Below are 21,512 nucleotides of genomic sequence, written 5' to 3' on the forward strand. Positions count from 1 at the left end.
ACAGCACCCTCCCCAGCACCGCTCCCACACACGGGAAACCTCACACGCGTGGGTTAGTGCCACGCTGAGAGACCCGGGGCCGTGGCCAGAGTCTCGTCGGCACCCACAGAACATGGCAAGGAGCCGGGGGGAGAGGCTGAGCAAAAGCTAATTACACCGGGAGGTTAATTACAAGCACGTTGCCAGCAGGGAGGAAAACAGAGGCAAGTTCTTGGGGTTGGCGGCCAGGTCGGGGGTGCTGGGGGGTCTGGGGGTGTGTGGGGAGAGGGGATCCGGGAAGAGAGGGCTGGGGAAGGTTTGGGGTTAGAGGTTGGCTCCACACAAAGGAGCGAGCGGCTGGCAGCCGGTGATGCCGAGAGCCAATCACCGCGGCAGCGCGGCGATAAAAGGGCTCGCGAGCGGCCGTGGGAGCGCGCAGGAAACCGCTCCCCACTCCCACAGCCCCGGCCTCCGCGCGGGGACACGGGAGCGACGACGCCCCAGCGGCGGGGACGGCTGGACGGACACACCGCCGGACAGACCCACCGCCGGACAGACCCGCCCTGCTGCCGACAAACCCTCCGCTGAGGAGCATATGGTGAGTCTTGGCCGGGGAGAACAACGGGGCTGTGGGGCGGCGGAGCGGCTCGGCGGGAGACAATGATGGTCTCTGCGATGTGGGGGCGATGGGGTTTGTCCCCCACTGGGGAGCGATGGGCAGAAAAAGCAGGAGCGAGCGGTGGGGAGGGAGAGGGAAGCGCCCAGGGAGGGAGGGATGGAGAGGAGGGAGGGATGCGAAGACGGGGAGAGCCCCGGGAAGCAGCCCCGCTGCCCAGGAGCCCCCCAGCCGATGGGGGCTCAGACCCCCTAAATCCCCCCCCGTCCCACCCAGATGCACCGGGAACTTTGTTGCTTTGGGAGGAGGCTCGGCCGAGGCGGTCGCACATTTAGGGTGGGGGGAAAGACGGGGGGTCTGTTCTCGGCCTCGCCGGGGTCGGGTGGGGGCAAGGAGCCGCGTCTGAGCTGCGGGAGCGACGCTGCTGGAGGGGGGAGCGAGCACCCCCTGCCCGTTGAGCCGGGGGGGCTCAGGGCTCGTCCCCAGCATGTCGTGGGAACAAGAGCGAGCGCAGGCCTGTGTTCCCCGGATCCGCTGCAGCGTTTTGGGGCTCCCGCTCCCCGCCTGGGCTGTAATTCCCCCTTTGTTGTGTGCTGCAGTACGCGCCGGAGGGGGGGCTGGCCAGATCCGTGTGATTGAGCTGATTAGAAAGAGCAGAGATGGAAGGAAACCTGCTAGATCCCGACTCCCCGATCCCGCGGTTACTGGCCGCTAATTCCCCGCGGTGTCTCCCGCCGCCTCCTCCCGCCCGGCTCTGAACCCCTCCAGCGACAGCTCTTCCATCGCTTCCCTGGGGAGGCTGTTGCACGACTGTGAGATTTAATACGGACACAAATACCCTGAGCTCTGACATAACCCTCGCCCAGCCAGGGATCGCCCGGGGCTCCACAATGAGAGCAGCTCTGTTTCCATTGGGGGGCGAAAAGGGAACGGAAAGAAATGAAATTATTTGCCCACCGTCACCCCAAAATTAGCAGCAGAGTTGGGAATTAATCCAGGTCTCCCAAGTGCCCATTCAGTGCTGTATCTACCATGTTTTGAGCCAGTCTGATCTGTCTAATCCCCTTGGATCGCTTGAGATGAGCTAAACTACCTTGTAGGTCATCTTTTGGACCTGTTTTCCACTGATTTGTGTTCACGGGGTGGGCATCAGTTTTGAAAGCACGTGCTAGTTCATCAGGCTGGGTCATGCCTTGGGAACTGGGCTTTGTCCACCAAAGACACCGTGTGGGGGCTCCCGCAGGGAACACATCTGGTGCCCCAGCTGAGCCGTCGTGTATTTAAGGCCAGGAGCAGCACATCTGCAGAATTATTAATGTCGTTTACAAAATAATTGCAGGCCAAATGATCAAGCCTAGTCCAAGCCAGCTCCAGTGTTAACGTCCTGGTTAAATGGGAGCCCCGCAAGAAGCAAATCCCCAGTTATGAAGAACCAGCCTCTTGGGCTTTGCAAAGCGCCTGGGTGCACCTTCTCTTTCACACAGCTCAAAAATAGGTTTCTGACCTTTTTTAGTCAACGAAGATCCCGCAAGGCTCCTGTTGAGGGAAGGGAGTTCCTCTTCTGGTTTCCTCTGCGCGTCGGTGCTCTGAGCCCGCAGCCGCCCCTTCGCTCCTCCATGGCCACGGAGCTTTTCCTCTATCGCCCATCCCCTCCATGGCCTCCATTGCCCATCCCCGGCTCCTGCAGGGCCGTTGTCCACCCTCGGGCAGCGGCCGTGCCCCCCAGAGGTGTTTTGCCGTTCGCTTCCCGGTTAAGTCGTTCTTTATCTGCCGTCTGGGGGTGTTGCAGAGCTCACCCAGCAGCTCGCAAAGAGCTCTGGGCTGAAAACATTCAGTCTGGGTGAAGGGATTATTGCAATCGATATTAAGCGCACTTCAGACATAGATCTCGCTTATCTGGTGCACCCTTCACCTTCTCCATATGGCCGGCTCCAGCATTTCAGACACAAGGAGCCTGGGGAACCCCGATGTGCCGCTCCAGGACTTGCTGTTACGCTTCATGTTTGGGGAAAGGGGAAATTAAAAGCAATTACAGGTCCATTAATTGGAATACAATAAAAGGTGAGTTCCTAGAATAGGTTTGGGAAGAGTCATCAAGGACATGGTGCTGGGAAGCAGAATAAAACGCAGGGTGGTTTTAACACACGTTACGTCAAATCGGTTCAGTATCTTCCTCGGATGTGACAACTGACTTACGGAACAACAGGGTCTCGGGGATCTGGATGTGAGGAAAGCACTCGGTACCGTGGCCCAGGGGAATGATTGTTTTAGGTGGAGACGGGAAAGAGAAGAAGGAAGAGGCAGCCGAATGGAAGGAGGACCCCTGGATCCTTCCCTGAGATGAGATGTGGGGACTGAACTGCGCCACGAAGCTGCTGGGGCTGGGGGGACCCCGGCGAACGGGGGCACCGAGGAAGAAAGAGCACCCAGGATTTGTGACGGGGAAGAGCGCAGCAGGCCAGGTGTCTTCGGGGTGGCCAGAGAAGCATTTGTAGCAAACACAACGGTCTGGGGTCCCCTGCAGCGTGGTGCCCCAGCCCAGCCCACCTGCCTGCAGCACCGGCTGCGGGAGCAGAGAACCCACCTCTCAGAACTGACCAAAAGGAACTGGCTTCTCCGCTAAAACAAGGGACTAATAGGGAACGTGGTCACTCTTCAGGAGTCCCTCTGAGAGGCAAATACGGTGGGAGAAGAACTAGGAACGTAACGCCAGCACAACAGTAAATGGCTGCACGTTTATGGAGGAGAGCGGAAGGTGGGGGTTCCAGGTGGAGCGTGTTTTATGGAAGAGATTACGGAAAAAAAGGAGAGAAGAGCAGCATGAACTGCTATTCGCCTGTGTGCTTGTCTGCACCAGGTTCGCGTTACACTCACTCAGAACTGTGCTGCAGAGCTCCCAAACCTTCCTCCCGGGAAGCAGTTTGGCCTCGTGTCCAACCTGAACCTCCCAACCTGCAATTTGTGGCCGTCGCCGCTTGCTCCGTCACCTGCCGTCACTGGGAAGGGTTCGTCTCTGCTGAAGAGGCTCTTCTCACTCCCAGCGGCTTCCTGCTGGGTTTCTCCGCTCTACCTGAGCTCCCGGTGGGACAGGAGCCCCAGGGAGCAGAACCTCTGTTTTTAATGGATGCCGTTCAACGTGGCCACCGCCCCCGTGCTCCGTGTTTCTGGAAAAGGGATGAGTCCCTGTAGCATCTCCCTGTCCTCTCTGCCCTGTCACAGAGAAGCAGGAGTTGGGACAAGCTGGGTCCCCTTGTTCAGGGTCCTTCCACCTCCCCATCAGGGCCGAAGGTGGGACAGCAGAACGGGCGGGCAGGGGCTTCCCCGGGGCTCCCCCCTTGCCCGTGTGGGTCCCTCATTGTTGCCCGACAAAGGCAGCCCTGTTCCTCCCCACAACTGCTCCTTGTCCGCGGCCCTCGGCGCTTCGGCCGCACATTTCCTGCCCGCTGGCAGCTTTTCAAGAGGCAGCCCGGGCGCGGGACGTGGACGGAAAGCGGATTAGTGGAAGGTCAGAAATGTGATGAACAGGGCCATGGTGTCGCAGAGCTGGCCTGGCCGCTCCTCCACCCCGCGTCAGGCCAGCGAGAACCCGCCCCGGCCCCAGATGCTGCTGAGGGCAAGTGGTTGGCTCAAAGCCACCCAAGGAGCCAAGATCCGAAGCTGATTCAATGTCTACCATGACTGAAAGCTGGAGCCAGGACCACTGGGCTCACTCCATCCACCCGCCACAACCGCGTCTCACTGTTTCTGTCCACACCTGAGAAGCTGAAGCAGCGCTGGGGGTGCTGTGCCCCCCGCCCTGTGCCCAATTCTGGCGCTGGCCCTTTGACGCCGGCTCTGCACCACGTTTTGTGTCACGGTGTGGGTTGGCTGCAGAAACAGGGGCCGGGGGGTTCCCAGGCTCCTCCAGCTCCCGTCCACCTCCCCCCACCCTGTCCTGCTGCCGGAGCCGGAGGGTCCGCGCCTGTCCCCGGTGCACCAGCCCTGCCCGTGGCCCTGGGGACACTGCTCCCCACGGCAATCAGCCCATCATTTCCTGGGGAAGAGGACGGGCAGCCTCCCCGGGGGCTGAGCCCCTGCCCGTGGCCTCACCGTGCTGCTGGGGATGGGCGCTCCACGGCCCCCCGGGATGGAGGAGGAAGGGGCCCGGATCCCCCATGCTGGGGTCACTCCATGCCCCCCCGGGATGGAGGAGGAAGGGGCCCGGATCCCCCATGCTGGGGTCACTCCATGTCCCCCCAGGATGGAGGAGGAAGGGGCCCGGATCCCCCATGCTGGGGTCACTCCATGCCCCCCCGGGATGGAGGAGGAAGGGGCGCGGATCCCCCCACCGCTCTTTGCCTCGGGAAAGCCTCTGCAAGGGCGCAGTGATCCCAGCGGTAAACATCCCCTTCACAGGGCCGCTAATGGGAACCAGATGGCAGAAAGGGGCCTCTCGCCCTCCGCACTCGGCTGCTTTCCTGAGCCGGAAACCCTGCGGCTTTCGGAGGGGCCGGCGCCGGGCTGGGCCCGCGGGAGCAGCCGTGGGGCGGGAAAGGCTCCCGCGCCCACCCGGTGCGGGAAACGCGAGGCCTGGGAGGCAGGAGTGGGGAACTTGCTTGAGGGGCCACCCTCAATGATTTTCTGTCCCTGTGTCTGTCCCCAGGAAGGTGAGAGGGGACGGCAGAGGCTGCTGGGGAGCAGCTCTGTGACCCAACAGCTTCTGTGACAAACGTTGCCCTCCTCACCCCAAACTGCCCCCTGCTCAGCGCTAAAAGAACCGCGGCTCCTCTCCATCCGCTCTCACACGGCCCCCGCAGATGCCAGACCAGCTCCTGGGTCAAACACCAACACGCTGAGATCAGCCAAGAAAGCCCCCGGATCTGGTGATGATCCCGGCTGGCGGCTCGGGCAGCAATGGCATCCGCCGGCTCTGGTGCCGCCTCTCTGGAGCGCACTGGATCCGCCTCCCTCCCTGCCGTCCCGCGGCCACCGGTGCTGCCATCAGAGGCTGCTCCATCTCCCTGGGGAGCTGGAACAAGCGCAGATCACTTGGAGGGAAGGCGTTGGGTTTGTTTTCCACACCAGCCATCAGATGGTCCCAGGAGGATTATGATGAACAGGGGCTGTAGAGGCGAAGGGGTTCTCACCTCATCCTGAGTCAGAGCCCTGAAATCGCTGCCTGAGCGACCAGGAGAGGACAACCCTCAGTCCTGCTCTCCCTGAGCTGCGTACCCATGTTCCTTAGGGAACAGAGGTTTGGAAAAGCCAGGTCTAGCAGTTCCAGCGCCAGCCTCCACCGCGGAGACGTGGCTTTCCTGCTGTGCCACATGGGTCCTCTGTGCTCCCCAGACCAGCGAGACCCCCCGCGCAATGCGGGTTTGCCCTGGCAATTGTAAAGGCTCCGTAACATCGACGTGGCCGTGTGTCCTTAAGCAAATCGTATTGCCACCGGGGCTCCTCGCCTCCTGGAGGCCCTGGGCTCGCACCCCACCCCGTGCAGGCTGACGCCTCCTCGGCAGAGTCGCGACAGCAGCTGGAGCCTCCTGGAAACCCTCCGCGGTTTCTCACTTGCTCTGTTTCTCTTATCGCCCCAGCACACCCTTCCCCTTTGAGATTTCTCCTCTCGCCTCCCGTCCTTCGGCAGGAAGGACGTTTTGCAACTTGTACTTGCACAGCTACGCCGAGGAGACCTCGCGTCCCAAACGACGCTGGGAGCGGGGTATGTGCGCACAGGGCTGGAGGAGGAGGATGCGGAGAGGAAGGAGAGCTGGAGGATGGGGCTGGAGGGAGAACATCAAGCCACGGGGTGGGATAAGCGGGATGGGACTAAAGGGAACAGGGTCTGGGGATCAGAGAAGCAAAAGAACAAGTAGGAGGTGGAAGGAGCCAGGGAGCGTGTGCTCATGTGGAAGGGCAAGAGGAAGAGGATGGAGAGACCAGGGGAAGCAGGTGGCTGGGGCAGGGGAGGAAGATGAGCTGCGAGGGAATGGAAACCAGGGCGGAGAAACGTTTGTGGCACAGGCAGGGGAGCAGGTGAAAGGCAGGGGGAGGGTTGTGCATCTGCATGGGGTCGGGCACCAGCTTTCCTGGGTTTTGCAGGTTCCCCCGGGCGCGGGCACTGTACAGACCCGGGGACGTGACGGGGAAGGGTCTGTCCCCGGGCACAGGGGCAAAGCGGAGCCGTGCGCCCGGGTCACGCAGCGCCGGGGCTGCTCCTCTCCGGCTCGGCAGCTGCCGCCGCCCGCTCGGCGCAGGAAATAACAAGCAAACCGCAGCGGGGACGGGAAATGATTTGGGTAAAATCGGAGCCGTATTCTCAGACGAGGCTGCAAAATGTTTGTGCCGAGGGCCGTCCAGGCCCCCCTGGCTGCGAGGGGAACCCCAGCGCACAACCCTCTGCTCAGGACGCGAAAGCAGCCGCAGATTTCGGGTGCTTTGCTGGGCACAACGCAGCCTGGTGTCAGCTGCGGGCGTTGGCACTTTTAAGAACCCCCAAAACCCGGGGCACGTTTGCAAATGTCACCGTGAGACCGGGCACTGCGGGGACATCCCTGGCCCAAGCCCCTTACCCTGGTGCATCTCCTGCCCTGGGGCTTTCTCGGAAAGTTTTTGGGGTGACACGATGAGGACACGAGGAAAGCGCCCAGACCGGAGCCAGGGGGTGCTGACTCGCCAGCCCCCAGCAGATCCCCATCACTGCAGACCTGCCGCCCCCCTCCACCCTCCTGCTCCCTCGGCACCGCCTGCTCAGCCCCACAGCTCCATCCTGCACATGCAAACCGGGGCTCGCCAAGCCTGACCTTTTATGGGTGTTTTGAAGGCAAGGTGCAATGGGGAAAAACCCCGGAGGAGCTGTCAGTGCTTTTTCAGCTGTTTTTTTACCAAAAGGGTTGATTTGCAATGCTGCTGTGTTTTTCATTTTTCTCTGCTGTGTTCAAGCTGGTCTGTGACCTGCTAAACTCACCCTCCTGAGCACCCAGCGCATCAGAAGCCAGAGCTTACTGGTCTCAGCCTGAAGGCAACGCCGGCTCCCCAGGGAAGACAAAACCCCCATGGCTTGCTCTGCTGCGATCCGCCCTGTTCAGCAAGGCTTTTCTGGGCTAAAATGAGACTAAAACGGCAGCCCTTGCTCCAGCGACGCCCGTGCTTCAGCGGTTACAGCGGCTCTGGCTGGGACACGCGGTCTTGCTGCTAACGGCTTGGCTATTGCAAGGGGGTTGGACTAGATGACCTTTGAAGGTCCCTTCCAACCCAAGCTATCCTATGATAGCCTGGCAATCGCCTTCCACGGGTGGGTTTGGAGCAGAACCAGCGCGTCCCCTCTGCTCAGGTTTCCAGCAGCGCTCGCCCCCCCCAGCACCTCACCCCACTGTGCCAGGTCACCACCCGCTTCCCAAACCCGAGCAGCCTCCCGGGCCAGCCCGGTGCGCCCGTATCGCTGGGATCATCCTCCAGAAACCCCCAGGCCAAAGAGGCCACACGGACCCCACAGCAGCAGCTCTGAGCTCCTGCAGAGCTGTGGGTTCGGGGTGATGAAACCAGCCCTGTTGACACTTCCTTTCCAGGTGTTGCAAGAGGTCTGTCTTCAACACCTCCCCAGGGAACATCAGCCCACGAACTTCAAGCTCAGGATTAAACAGACGGAGGAAGGGCAGGAAGCATGTTCCAGGCCACGGGAGCCGCCAGCCCACCCCCAACCCACGTACGTATGAGAATCTCCACGCGGGTTTTGTTTCGGGGGGATGGAGGGTTGTTACGGCAGCTGCATTGCGGACCTGACGCGCTGGGGTGATCAAAGGCGCAGTCGCCGCTACTCAAACGCCACAACTCGGGGCAGGAAGGTTCCAGCAGAAGGTGCTGTTTGCTGAGCACACGGTAGCGCCAGCGCCAGGTTCTGCTCCGAACGGGCCGCTCACCCTCTCCCGGCTCCGGTCGCCGTCTGTTTGTTTGTGTTTCCATGGCTTTCTGCAATCACAATCGAGAGCATGCGAGCTCCTCAGGACTGGAGACGGAAAAATATAAAGGCTCAAGAACATCTCCTGCTGGGACAGGATACGGCCCTTCCCCGAGGGAGGATATATCAGATATGGAATAGATAGCGTGTCTGATGGGAGCCAGGAGGCTGCCGAGAAGTGACGAGCGGCGGGTTCTGCCTGCAGCCTTGGGAACGGATGCGTTCCCGCTCCGACCAGGCAGCTTTTCCTTCGCTCCGGTCAGCTGAGCCTGGAAACGCTCAATTAAATCCCAGCCCCAGCGGATCACCTGCGGTTGTTTTATCAGCGCCGAGGGACGCAACTGGTTTTACACGGCCCGAGCCTCCTCGCCGCCCGTGTCCCTCTGTTGACTTTGGCTTCATGTTCCAGCCTTGTGGGAGTGAGAGGAAAAATCCCGTTCCTGACCCCGGTCAGCGAGCGCAGCTGGGAAACGTCTGAGGAGGCAGCTCAGCGAAGGGAGAGTTTCCTGTGCGGCCCTTAGACAAACTGCTTCCAAAAACACAAAGGAGAAAGGACGGGGAAGGAGGAGGAACGGGGCTGGAGGATCAGCCTGGGGGCAGCGATGGGGCCGGGCTGGGCAAGCGGAGCTGGAGCAGCAGCACGGGGGGCGCGGAGGCAGCGGGTGATGATGTTCCAGGGTGACATTGCCCCAGCCCTTGGGGACAAACTGTAAAGCAGTCCTGGCTGCTCCACGCTTGCTAAAAGTGCGTTTAACCCTGTGATCCCGACTGTTTGGAAGAAGAAGGGGGCATTTTCATCAGCTAAAACTGGGACCCAGTGGGGTCCAGCCTGGGGAGGGCGCAGGGCTGGGGGACAAGGAGGAGACAGTTTGGGAGGAGATGAGTTGTTGCAGCTGCAGATGGGAGCACTCTGCTCCGAGACCTCGGGGACAGACGTACAGACAGCTCCGTGTTTGGAGCTCTCTGCCCCATCGCTCCTCCCGCAGCCACAGGGTCTGAGCAGCACCTGCCCCCGTCGGGCTGCACAACGCCAGATGTAAATGATTCCTTCCTCTCTTTGGAAGAAGTAACCGCACACGAGGACCTGACAGAGGTCGCGGTCTCTGAGCAGGCGGGTCCAGAAGCTGCTCGTGTGCCCCGCGGCCCCGCGACTCAGCCGCCTCTATAAATCCTCTGCCGCTCCTCCTTCAGCACAACTCAGCGCCGGGTTTCTCCGGCCAGGCTCTCATTTTGGTTTTTCTCCTTCTTCCCTCCTTAGGAGGCAAAGAACAACTCAGGAGGCAGCACGGTGCAGCGCTCCAAGGTATTTGTAATTTTACCGCATCCTACTGATTCATAACAAGGGAGAAAGGATGGAAAGTCCACGGCGCAGCATCAGTGGGGTGGCGCAGGGAGGGCGAGGGGACACGGGGCTGCTCCACGCCGAGCAAATGGCCATCGGGGTGTCAGGGCAGAGGGTGGGAGCCAAACCCCTCCATGTCACCTCTCCCTTTGCTCTCCCTCGCCCAGTCCTTCAGCCTGAAGGCACAAGTGAAGGAGATGTGCACCGCCTGCCAGAAAACCGTCTACCCCATGGAGCGGCTGGTGGCGGATAAATTCGTCTTCCACAACGCCTGCTTCTGCTGCAAGCACTGCCACACCAAGCTCAGGTGAGCCGGCCGCTGCTGGTGACAGGGACGGTGCCACCACAACCCTGCCCGGCCTGGGGGAGAGACCCTCCCAAACAGCGCACCCACACCCGCCACAGGAAACAACGGGCGTATCTGCCCGCCTGGGTCCAGGTCAGAGCTGAATCCCACCTGGGGTGGAAGAAGAGGGCCTGGTACGGTGAAACAAGGGGTGATGGTTCTAATCTAAAGGAGGAAGATTGAGGCTGGACATGAGGCAGGAATTGTTGCCCTGAGGGTGGTGAGAGCCTGGCCCAGGTTCCCAGAGAGGTGGTGGATGAACCATCCCTGAGACATCCCAGGCCAGGCTGGACGGGCTCTGAGCACCCTGAGCTGGTGACGATGTCCCTGTCATGGCAGGGGGGCACTGGGGGGGACTGGGGAGGTCCCTTCAACCCAAACTGTTCTTTGTTTCATTCTATGATTTTAAGAGGGTTTTCCCCACGGTAACGCAGAGCTGAGGCAGAGCCAAGGCCGAGCTGCCCTGCGGGACACCCCTTCACAGACCTTAATGCTGCTCACCTTAATCCTGAGCTGGCTGCAGGGAGCAATCAGCCCTTTCTAGGGGTCCTCTCCTGCGTGTCCCCTCCTCCATCCCGCATCTCCTGGTGTCCCCAAGCCCCACATGCTCCCCCCAACCCCCAGCTGGGTTCCCATGCCCGCCTAACCCTGCCCTCCCTCCCCAGCCTGGGCAGCTACGCGGCGCTCCACGGGGAATTCTACTGCAAGCCCCACTTCCAGCAGCTCTTCAAGAGTAAAGGCAACTACGACGAGGGCTTCGGGCGCAGGCAGCACAAGGAGCTGTGGGTGCACAAGGAGGTGGAGAGCGGGACCAAGACGGTGTGAGCGGGGCCAGCCCACCCTCCCCAGACCCGGCGGGGACGGCACGGAGCGGTGCTGAGCTGGGCGCTGACTGAGCTGACGTAAAGCAAAGGGGACCCAAGGGGGGGGCAAAGGAAGAGGGGGAGCCCAGGCCAGTCTGGAGGATGCTTAGGGGGGTGCTACAGGCCATCGGGACAGGGCAGAGTCCCCCCACCTGGAGGCCTCTCTCCGCAGGCTCCGACGAGACCAGACCTGGAACCTCAGCCCCTTTCATACATTTTTGGGCTGCCACCATGGAAAAGGAGATGATCTGGGGCTTAACCTGGCCTAACAAGTCACAGGAGAGCTCCCAGCGCCTGCCAGCCCAATCCTGCCTTGCTGGGGCTCTGGGGAAGGAGGGTCCTTGGTTTACATCAGCTCAGTTCAGCTGGGATTGTTCAGCCTTAAGGATGTTGCCCTGCGACTGTTTAACAGTTTCTGTCTTTTTATATTTGCCTTTGACCGGTACGTTGTGCGCTGGAGCCTGGCACGGCCACTTCACGCGGGACAGCGCGCCGTGCGCTCTTTTATTTTTGTAATACAAGGTTTCCGAGCCTTCCCTGTCTCGTCCTGTGTCCCCAGGGCTCCGGGGAGGTGGGACTGGGGGTCAGCTCTGCCTCTTACCACCCAGCTCCATGGAAAGAGCCTCTGCCCACGCAGGAGTGATCCTGAGTACGTTACACTGTGACCAAGGCAGACGGGTCCTTTGGGGACTGACCCAGCATTTCCAAGCGCACGCCAGCACTGCTGCCCCAGCTGTAACCACACACCAGCTTCCACACGGAGCCCAGAGCACCCTCAAAGGGAATTAATTCACCGAATGGTGAATTAGATCCACCCCTTCGCGCTGCAGACATTGGGTGGTTGCTTGTTTCTCCCTCTGTATCAATAAACGCCACCCTGGCCCCCGTAAGCAGATGCTCCGTTCCCTGCAGCCGGTGCCATGGGCACCAGAACTGGGCTGACTGGGACTGGGCTGGTTCGGATCAGCCCACATCTGCTGGGCTGGGACGGCTGGACGGCACAGACCCACAAATTAATGACCCCACCAGGTCCCGCCGGGCGGGAGAGCAGCAAAGCCAGGGAAAGCAGGTGAGTCTGCTTCTAATTATCATTTACCTCCTTCCTCCACACACACCGAGATGAGCTCAAAAGCGGGAGCATTTGGGAACCTCGTATCTTTCAAATGCTATGGGAGTGAAGCCTTTCAGAGCCCACACAGCACAGAAACTACCAGCAGAGCAACAGCCTTTGGGGTAACAGCAAGAGCCTTGTTCCATCGCCGATAACATCGGTCCTGCTGAGCACGTCCCTTCTGCCACCAAACACCCCTGTGAGCACCCAGACACAGCCAGGGCAACGGGAGCTCAGTGGAAGAGGGAACGGGAAGGGTGTGCGTGATGCACAGGGGTCCCAGGGGCAACAGGTAGAATGTATAGATGTGGTTTTAACCCAGGTCGCTGTGGAACTCGTCCCTAAGGTCCCTCTGGGGCGCTGGGTGGCTGCAGTCACACCGGATTTTGGGGAAGAGATGTGCTGGGTGACCTTTTTAGTTAAGAGATTTTTAAAGGACGGGTCTGTCAGTGGTGGGGCCACCCAGGATCTGCCCTGCAGGGACCCCCAAGGCTCCCGCCGAGCTGTCCCTTCCCGGAGGCAGCTTTGTGGAGCACACGCTTACCTGACCCAAGCAGCAACGCTTCCCAAACACGACACTTCTCCAGCTGTCCCGAAGAATTAACTCCTGAAAGGGAAATTAGAAGGAAAATGAGTTAATTGTCTAATTCACTTATCCCGAGGCACCACTAACACAGGAAGGACGAGACGCTGCATTGCACGCAACCACCAGAAAAAGGCTTTCATATAAATGATAATTTTATTGTAAATAAAATGATACATTGGCCCGGCTTTGCACTGCAAGCCCCCGGTCGGTATATATAGACTACTGCTCAAGGTCTTCTGCACAATCCAGGTTAAAGCCGCTTCTCCCTGCTCTGCGCCGTTTGTTTGACCTGTCGACACCCGCCTGACGCAAAGTCCTTCTCCGCGTCCCCAAAGCGCACGGCTGCCCCTCCCACCCGACACCCAGAGCTGCCGAGCGGGATCTGCGCCTGAACGAGGCCGAGGTCTAAACACCCGAAGCCCAAAACCACAATTAAACCACAGAATACACCTGTTTTCTTCTAAAAACTCAAGGCAGACTGAATTCTCCCAGCTCCGAGGGCAGATACCAAGGTGGCAGCCCCAGGACGGTGTGGTTAGAATAGATATTATAAAACCTTTCCACCCAGCAGCTACTGACCTAAGCACCAGTCACTGGGGTATCAGGCCCTTCTGCAGCTCCAGTTATCTGGCCTTTGCTTGTCAGCTAAAGCGTGTACAGCGGGAATACATATTTATATTTCCTGCGGTGTCACGAGTTATCCAGGATCACCTGGAAATGACACGTGTCACCTGAGCAGGGACCGGCTTCCCCCTCGGTCAGTTTGGTTTGGGAATTAACGGCAATGGGAACTGTTTGGAGCATCTTCAAGTCCTTTGGAATATTAGTCCAAAAATTAAAATAACATCCAAATTGCCGCAACCCGCTGCCGTTGGAACAGGCAAAATCAGACTTACCGGAGAACGCGCAAATAACCTGGAATGCACAGAATCGTCACACCGAGGCCAAAATGCCAGCGCTTTGTTTCCTAACAAGCTCGGGGACAACCAAATCCCCACCGCTCCCAGTTCCCCCTGCTGGGAATATCGGGATCTTTCCCGCTCCGTTTCAACCGTTTCAGGACAACGGGACTCCTGAAAGGTATTTTTCTTCCAATAGAATATTCTCCGTTTCTGCAGCACCTTCCGTCGCGGAGCCCAGCGCTCAATATTCGCTCTGTATCCCTGGAGGAGCAGCAGAAACAGCGACGGGACGTTTGGAATGGACACAACAGCTTATTGTGAGCCTGGCGCTGCCTCCTCCCGCCCCAAATGAATGAGTTGATTCCCAATTTTTTCCAATTCTGCCAGGATAGAGAGGCCAGACGTAATTCAGTTTCCAAGTATTATTACATTTACGTCCACTCGAGACTGTTTTCCTGCCAGGGCCGCGTTAAGGGGCTGTGGTACAAGTGTCGGCCCCAAACTGATTCACCGTGGCAGTGGAGTTCGGAATCCAGATCTTCCTTTAACGCAACGGAGAGGGCTGTGAGGAAACAAAGGCGGCGTTTCGGCTCGGCTCTACTCCTTATAAACCATCAGCAAATTCTCTGCAAAACCAGCTGCTTTTTTTCCTTTTTTAAATTCATAAAGGCGTCAAATTTATTTCCCGCCCTCCCCCCCACCCCGTAACAGTCGATATATATAAAAATCACCAAATATGATCTTTTACGATATAAATAAAAAAAAAAGTATGAGGCATCACCGTTTACATGATGTAAAAAGAGCTAAAAAAGAGCGATATAAACTACATTCATGAAAGTGCATCTCCAAACATACAATAATGCTTTGGCTTGTTCCTGTGCCGAACGGGTGGCGTTGGGTCAGGGACCGGAATACGAGAGAAGTCCAAGCTGGCACCCCGTGTTCTCTGTCACTAATTGCTAATTACTGCTCGTTAATACAGACCGCAATACACGTGTGTGGGCAGAGTAGGCACATTTCAGTGCGGGAGCAGCGGGGAAAGGCCCGTCAGCCCGGGGATGCTCTTTGCTCTGGACCAGCTTTCCGCGATGAGGTAAAAACCACAACAGATCCTGAGGATTTAGTTGCTTTGAAACATTAAGCGACACCGTTTCCCCACGCCCTGTTCTCTGCCAAAACGCAGCGTGGTGGGATAGCGAGGAAAGACCATGGGAAAGGGGCTCGGTTTGGTGCGGACAAGCCAAGGGTGGACAAACCGATGCAGGTGGGATCACCGCGCTCCCCGGTGCCGCGCGGCCAACAAAACCCTCCAATCTTTGGTATATTTAGGTGCTAGTTGCAAGGCCTGAGGAGCGCTGAACACCCCACTCTGTCACTTGGGCTATGGGAATGATTTCCCATTCTTCCGCAGCAAAGTGGTGTGAAACCATTCACGCTGCAGCAAAGTGGCGTAAAAGCATCGATACCGCAGCAAAGCGCTGCAGAACGCTCCCCAAAGCGGAAAGGAAGCGCCACGGCCCCGCTTCCCGTCGGCAGCGAAGCACAGCCCAGAAATCAGGGCACGTGTCTCGACAATTCCCCGTGGAGTTCCAGGGCTGGGAAACATCAAGAGAACTGCCCGCCCTGGAACTAAAGAACTAGGGAGCAGGGCCTCTGGAAAAGACACCCCCGAAGTGCCTGCATCCTGTAGTAACCCCAACAATGAAAGCACCACCAGCTTGTTTTCACCTATTACACGTTGTTTGGCACAGAGAAAAACTCTTCAGATTATTAAACCCTTTTAGGGCTTTTGGTTGGTTGGGGTTTTTTAGGGTTCTTCTTTTTTTTCCCCCACTCTCAATTCAACACAATATTTATCAAAACTTGCTTGTTCTGCTATTGGCGTTCACTTAGAAACTGTTCATTTCAATGCATTAGAAAAGTCATTTTCAAGTTTTGACGGGGGAGAAGAATGGAGGAACGTGGACCCTTAACACAGCTTCCCATGGGAGAGCAGAACAACTTCAGCGTTGCTCTATAAAGCAACATTTTCACTACTAATAAATTTGCTTTTCCTAGTTTCACTTCCCACAGATCACTTCTAATTACTCGTGAATACCCGGTACTTGAAAACCGTTGGTCTTTTCTGAGTGAAATCAGGGTTATTAGTGCCCAAACCAACATACGGTATTTGAAACCATTAAGTCATCGGTTCAAGACGTGGTGACCGTTCAAAATCACCTGGGTACATTTTGCTGGTACCTGCAGGGGGATGTCCAGTTAATTTTAGAATATACTGGTATTACATGTTCTCCCTGATCCTCTGTTTGACTTTAAAGCTTATTTAAATAGGGCCATAACATTTTATGGAAATCTTAAATGAACACTTGCACACCTGTAACACAAAATGCACACACTGAAGGGTTGAGCTCGATTCTAACTTACTGTGCACAAGTAAAACTCGCATCCAGCTAATCCTCCCCATGAAAAGCTCTGTTTTCTACTAGGCCAGGTCCTCAAAGGAACGCCTAAGCTTTGCTGAAGTGAATTCCTGGGCACCAGATGAACGCTCTTTGGTTTGAAGGATGGTAAAAAGTTACCAGACAACAAGAGGTGCCAGAGAAGCTGCTCCGCACACTCGCTGCCCGACGGGCTCTGGCTGGAGCCGGCAGCGCCAGGGAGGCGACGCGGAGCGCGGGTCTGCTGGCTATGAGGACACACAGTAAGAGACACAGTCTGGGTTCTAGGACGGATCAAGCCTTGGAAATCAAGCTCTGGATTTTCTGCTGCCAGCGGGAGAACCTTCATCTCAGGCCCTGGAGCGACTGCGTTCTGCTGCAACTCCTCTGATTGCCCTGACGTTTAGCTAGAAAGACTTCCCTCACCCCCACCCCAGGACCCGTGGTTTTCAGTTATAAAATAACACTATTCACATACTTCTGAATCAATATTTTCTGAACACCTTCAGATGCTGAATACTTAAGAAGAAAAAAAAAATAGATAATTATATAGCGAGCGCATGCTCAATGCCGCATGGCTTTTGCTGGATCCGTGTACTGCAGACGCCTCTGAAGCCCCGCAGGCCGGCAAACGGACCCGCAGGCAGCGAGCTGCTCCGGATGGCTGCTGCGCGTTTCCTTCTGAAGAGAGCAGCTCTGATTCCCACTTTGGTTCAGATTTCTTCGTGTTCCACCAGCGAGACGATTCTTCGCTTCGTCCTGCAGGAAACACGCAGCCACCTGCCATGCACGTCAAGGTAACCAGGGCAAAACCACCGCTCTGTTCGGACAGCTGTCGGTGGAATAAACGTCAGTCCAGCAAACAAAGGTATCAGGCACAAGAGCAGACCCCAGGTTCCTTGGCATAATTCTCCTAAAGGACTAGGACGGCTGGAGTTGGCATTTGGAAGATGCAGCACCACAACGGGCAGTCGCAACTAAACCAGACTGGGCACGGAAAGCCCGGCAGGAGCTGCTGGCGAGGGAGGTAATTCAGTACTGGAGCTGTGCAAACTGGTGTCTGAGCAGCTCTTCAGCAGAGGGTCTGTGCCTGGCTTCCACAAAGATCTGCTTTAGGAAGTCCCGGCAATGTTCTGATATGTGCGGGGGCAGCTGGGGGTTGGTGGGCTGGGTGGCGATTTTGAAAATGGCAGCCATGGCCTCGTACTCTGCCCACGGCGGCTTCTCGGTCAGCATTTCCACCACCGTACAACCGAGGCTCCTGGAAAAGCAGACGGGAAAAAATACAAAGTGAGAACTGACTCACAGAATAACGCGCAGCATTATTTCTGAGCTGGCAACGTCGAGGAAGAGCTCTGCTCCGGAAACAGCCCGAAAATGGATTTCTGCTCAGCAAACCCCGTGTGCGCCGGAGCTGCCGGCGCCGCTGCTGAGCAGGGAGACGTTGTCACCGCGGGTGTCACCGCGCCAGCACCGAAGTGCCATCTGCCCAGCCCCGCGTGCTCAGATCCTGCTCTCGGAACATTTGCTTTGGCAGCAGGGGACGGGAGGAACACGAGGGGGCTCCGGAGGCACCACCGTTCCACCTCAGGCATCCTTCGGGTGCTGCTGCCACTGCTCTATCTCAAAGGCACTTGCTGAGCTGAAGGGAGGAAATGTCCTTTTTAACCGAGGGCCAGTGAAGCGGAGCTGGTTTGACCACACAAAGCACCTTCAGTAAAATCCCTTCTCAGTGCATGTGGGGCAAACAACCCTTCACATTTCCACTTCACAGGGAACGGAGCACGGTAGACGGTCAAAAAATAATTGAAGTCTTAACAGCTCCAAACGGAGAAGGCAGGAGGTTAAAATGCCAGTAGGCAGATGCATCGTTACATTAAGGCAAAACTCGGAGTAAAATTAACAGGGCTCTGCTGGCTAATTAAAGGCAAGAACGTGATTATGGGGATGGACACGGTTGAGCCACCTTTCCAAAGCAAGCGCGACACCGGGACTTTCATGGGGAAGATGGGTTGGCAGCGACTGGGTTTTGTTCAAAAACGCTGAATTGCTTCCTCCGGGCCACGGACTAAACAGAAGCAGTAAGTGAACCTCTAACAGCCAGCCCGGCGTTTTGATCACCCCACTCCATCAAAAAGGCAAAACCTGCTCTTCTACCTCGAAGCTAAACCCTCTTTTGAAGTGGAAAGCAAAGCAAAGACATTTTCAGAGGCAGACTCGCAGCAGCTGCCAAGACAAGGAAGGAAAGGAATTAAATCCAGTGAATATGCAAGAAATGACTTCTTCACAAGGTTTAAAATCCAACGTGAAAATTTTACACTGGTTTCCAGCCATTTAAGACTTACTAGAAGAGAGAACAGAAAATGCAAACCATGTGTGCTCAAGTGCTGGGGGTTTGCTCAAGAGCAAGCAGGGATATATTATTGTTTAGACTGATTTATACCGTTTAAGCAGATCCGGTTTCTTTAAGATATTCAGCAAACAGCAGGAATGTTTTTCATGTCAAGTCACTCCAGCAATAATAAATAGCTCACATATTCTGCTATTTAGGAAAGAGAAAACTGGAAGGGCCTGCAGCGGTGGCGAGGAGCCAGGCGTGAGAGCCGCTCCGTCCCCGAGCCTCTGGGCCCAACGCGGCCACCCGGGCCCAGCGCTGCGCGGGACCGTCCTGAGCCCTGCAGTGACGATGGGGAGCGCGGCAACGGGAGCCCGGCCAGCGGCAGCGTCTCTGCGATGGGAACAGCCCCGCGACAGCACCGAGAGGAAACCCACAGCTGCACCGGCCCGGGGAAGGGCACGTGCTCCATCCTCTCTCCAAGCGTCTCAACCGGGAGAGGATCCAGAACTTAACGCTTCGCATACGAGACAAATTTCAGCTGTTTCCACTCACTGCTCGTACAGGAAACTGCGTTTACCTTGTTTCGCTGTGCACACACAAACACACCTTTGGTCGTTGTGTTCAGTTTTATAATCTCACCTTTTTAAGGCCTCCAAAACTAACATGTTGACACAGGACCATTTTGCTTTTCCTTTCAATACAGGCTGTTTCTTGGCTATGCCAATAATAGCGCGACTCCAGTTTCCATTCATGCATGCTTCACTTCACCTCCGATCTGACCTGTATCTTTTGTGTTATTCCAGGTTTGGGCATCTTTCCTTTAAAGCTCTGTCAACATACTCAAATTCTATTCCTTTCACTTCCACAGTGTTATGCGCATATCTCTCATTTTATAGCAAAATGAATGGACACTCCCTAAACAACCTTCATTCTCTCTTGAAAGGGATATAAAAAGGATGGAAACCTCACACCAGAAAAGGTCAGAAAACAGCAAACTGGCTCAGTTTGAGGCCGGAATGAGTGGAAATTGTTCCTGAAAAGCTAAATGAGCAGTTGTGTGTTGACATGGCGAAGCACAGCCTGCAGCAGGTCATGTGTTGAGTCCACACCAACTGCTTCACCTTAAACTGGTCTCGCTTTTGATGCAGGTAAAACCCGACTTTGGATATACGGATGACAGAACGCGTGTGTCTTATCTCGCTCCAGAAAAGCTGTAACTTGATCTAGAGGTAGAAAGTTAAAGGCTCACCACACGTCTGCTTTTCTTCCATAGCCCTCTCCGCTGATCACCTCTGGGCTCATCCAGTACGGCGTGCCGGTGACGGAGCGGATGCCTGTTCCAGACATGCAGATCGTCTGCAGCCGCTTGCTGGCCCCAAAGTCCCCAAGCTTCACGTTCCCAGCAGAGTCACGGAGAATATTGGCTCCTGGACAAGAAAAGAAGAATTGAGACAGCTGTTTTCATGCAATCCAGCCGTTGGATCCGCAGCCTCCAGAGCTGATATCCAACCCAGAAATACCCATGCTCATGGTATGGCTTTTCCCCCATTAATCCTCAGGTGACCTGCTCAACATCATTTCTTTATTTCAGGCTGTAGACAAGCCAATTGCTAATGGCTGCAAATGGGAAAAACTGCAGGGGAAAAACACAAGGAAGTGAAGGGGGAAGGGAAATGAGAGCTGAGTCAGCACCATCATTGTTGCTCTGGCTGTAAACAGCTCAGCCTGTGCAGGGCCCCAGGCCGACAGGACAGCGTTTCATTGAGATGCTGCTCTGGCGAGTAGAACCCTCGCGTTCTGGTCAGCTGGGTAACAGATGTAGCTAATTAAACCACTTTGAACTCCTACAATAAACAAGTCAGTCTCCACTTTACTTGGTCAGAGGTCCTGAACATGAAGCACCAGGGTAAAAAAGCAAACTGAAGAGCTTAGGTTGTATGTGGACAGAAACTAAGGCTTAGACACCAAAACCAACTCTTCCTCCAAAGCCACAATACCATCAAGAACCCTGTGCTGCCACTAACCCGTATGTGTCTCTGAAATACTCCTGCCCTCAAATAAAATGCACTTGTGCTTTATCACTTCACTTCCCCACTGAAGAGCTGAATTCGGAATAACAAGCCTGTCCACCAGCACCCTGCGGGCACGTCAACAGTTTGGCTTAGCTGGGTGCAAACTAGTGAATAACCCACCGGGTAGGAAAAGATTTGGTAAAGAGCATCACGTGAGCAGCACACAAGGTGTTATTCAAGAATCAGCAGCTCATTTCTCTTCGCCCGCCTAGAGGGGATGCAACGAAGATTGAGAGGCAGGAACAAGAGGGTATTTTCCCAGCAATGAGCAGCTCTCCTGGTCCCTCTAGAGCACAGACAAATGTGTGCGGTGTCTGCTGCGGCTGCTGACGTTAACTCTTCAGGAGACTGGTTGGCTCCACAGAGTCATATTGGGAAGAGGAAGATTAAGGACTAATCCCAGCAGCTCACTTGGAAAGCTGGGGTTTCCTACCCAGAGGAGGCAGGACAGAGCCTGCAGTAAGCAGGATTGTCAAGAGCGGGCATGGAGCTTTTCTTAACACTTGGTTTCTCTTTTCAGAGTTTCTTTAGCAATGCCATACACATAAATCACCCGCTGATCTCACCCTTGATGTCCCTGTGCACAATCATGTTGCTGTGAAGGTACGAGACTCCCTCGAGGATCTGGCGAGTGTATTTCCGAGTGACGTTTTCCGTGAGAGCACCGTACGCCTTCAGCTGGTCCTTCACCGACCCCTGGCCAAAGGCAAACGGAACGGATCAGCGAAGAAAGGACAGGCCACAAATCTCGCAGTCTCCATTCACCTCTTGCGAGCCGTGACTGTGTTATGCACGCAACCGGCAGAGCAACGAATTCTGGCCTCTTCTAAAGCCTTTTTGTGAGGCTCTCAGAGCATCCTGCCCTATGAAACCCCTTTTAAGAAATTAAGGGCACAGCCTAATAGTTCAGCAGACTGATCCAGGTCCAAAGTCTCCCTTTTTGCAGGGTCAGCTTGAGCTTAATTTGCTGTACAATATGACTCTGC

General features: G+C 56.3%; 2 protein-coding genes across 5 annotated transcripts in view; one reads left to right on the forward strand and one right to left on the reverse strand.

The window, feature by feature from the left end:
• Positions 1 to 389: 389 nt before the first annotated feature.
• Positions 390 to 11,615, forward strand: LIMD2 (LIM domain containing 2). Of its 2 annotated transcripts, none has more exons than XM_082070903.1 (5): positions 390 to 577; positions 8,140 to 8,276; positions 9,787 to 9,831; positions 10,038 to 10,177; positions 10,882 to 11,615. In XM_082070903.1, the coding sequence occupies exons 2-5, from the start codon at positions 8,235 to 8,237 to the stop codon at positions 11,039 to 11,041; spliced, it is 387 nt and encodes a 128-aa protein (XP_081927029.1). In that variant the 5' UTR covers positions 390 to 577; positions 8,140 to 8,234; the 3' UTR covers positions 11,042 to 11,615. The 2 variants fall into 2 exon arrangements, with proteins under 2 accessions (XP_081927029.1, XP_081927030.1); XM_082070904.1 differs by lacking the exon at positions 390 to 577 and adding an exon at positions 6,169 to 6,293.
• Positions 11,616 to 11,759: 144 nt separating this feature from the next.
• The window catches only part of MAP3K3 (mitogen-activated protein kinase kinase kinase 3), a 35,597-nt gene continuing 25,844 nt past the window's right edge, over positions 11,760 to 21,512 (reverse strand). For all 3 annotated transcript variants that reach the window (XM_082070901.1, XM_082070902.1, XM_082070900.1), the window contains exons 15-17: positions 21,093 to 21,222; positions 19,704 to 19,881; positions 11,760 to 17,377 (exon numbers count right to left, since the gene is read on the reverse strand). In XM_082070901.1, coding sequence (XP_081927027.1) covers positions 17,149 to 17,377; positions 19,704 to 19,881; positions 21,093 to 21,222 — 537 coding nt within the window. In that variant the 3' untranslated portion in view covers positions 11,760 to 17,148. The remainder of the gene's footprint in view (positions 17,378 to 19,703; positions 19,882 to 21,092; positions 21,223 to 21,512) is intronic.

The sequence above is a fragment of the Streptopelia decaocto genome (genome assembly GCF_964273445.1).
Source record: "Streptopelia decaocto genome assembly, chromosome: 22".
NCBI lineage: Eukaryota > Metazoa > Chordata > Aves > Columbiformes > Columbidae > Streptopelia > Streptopelia decaocto.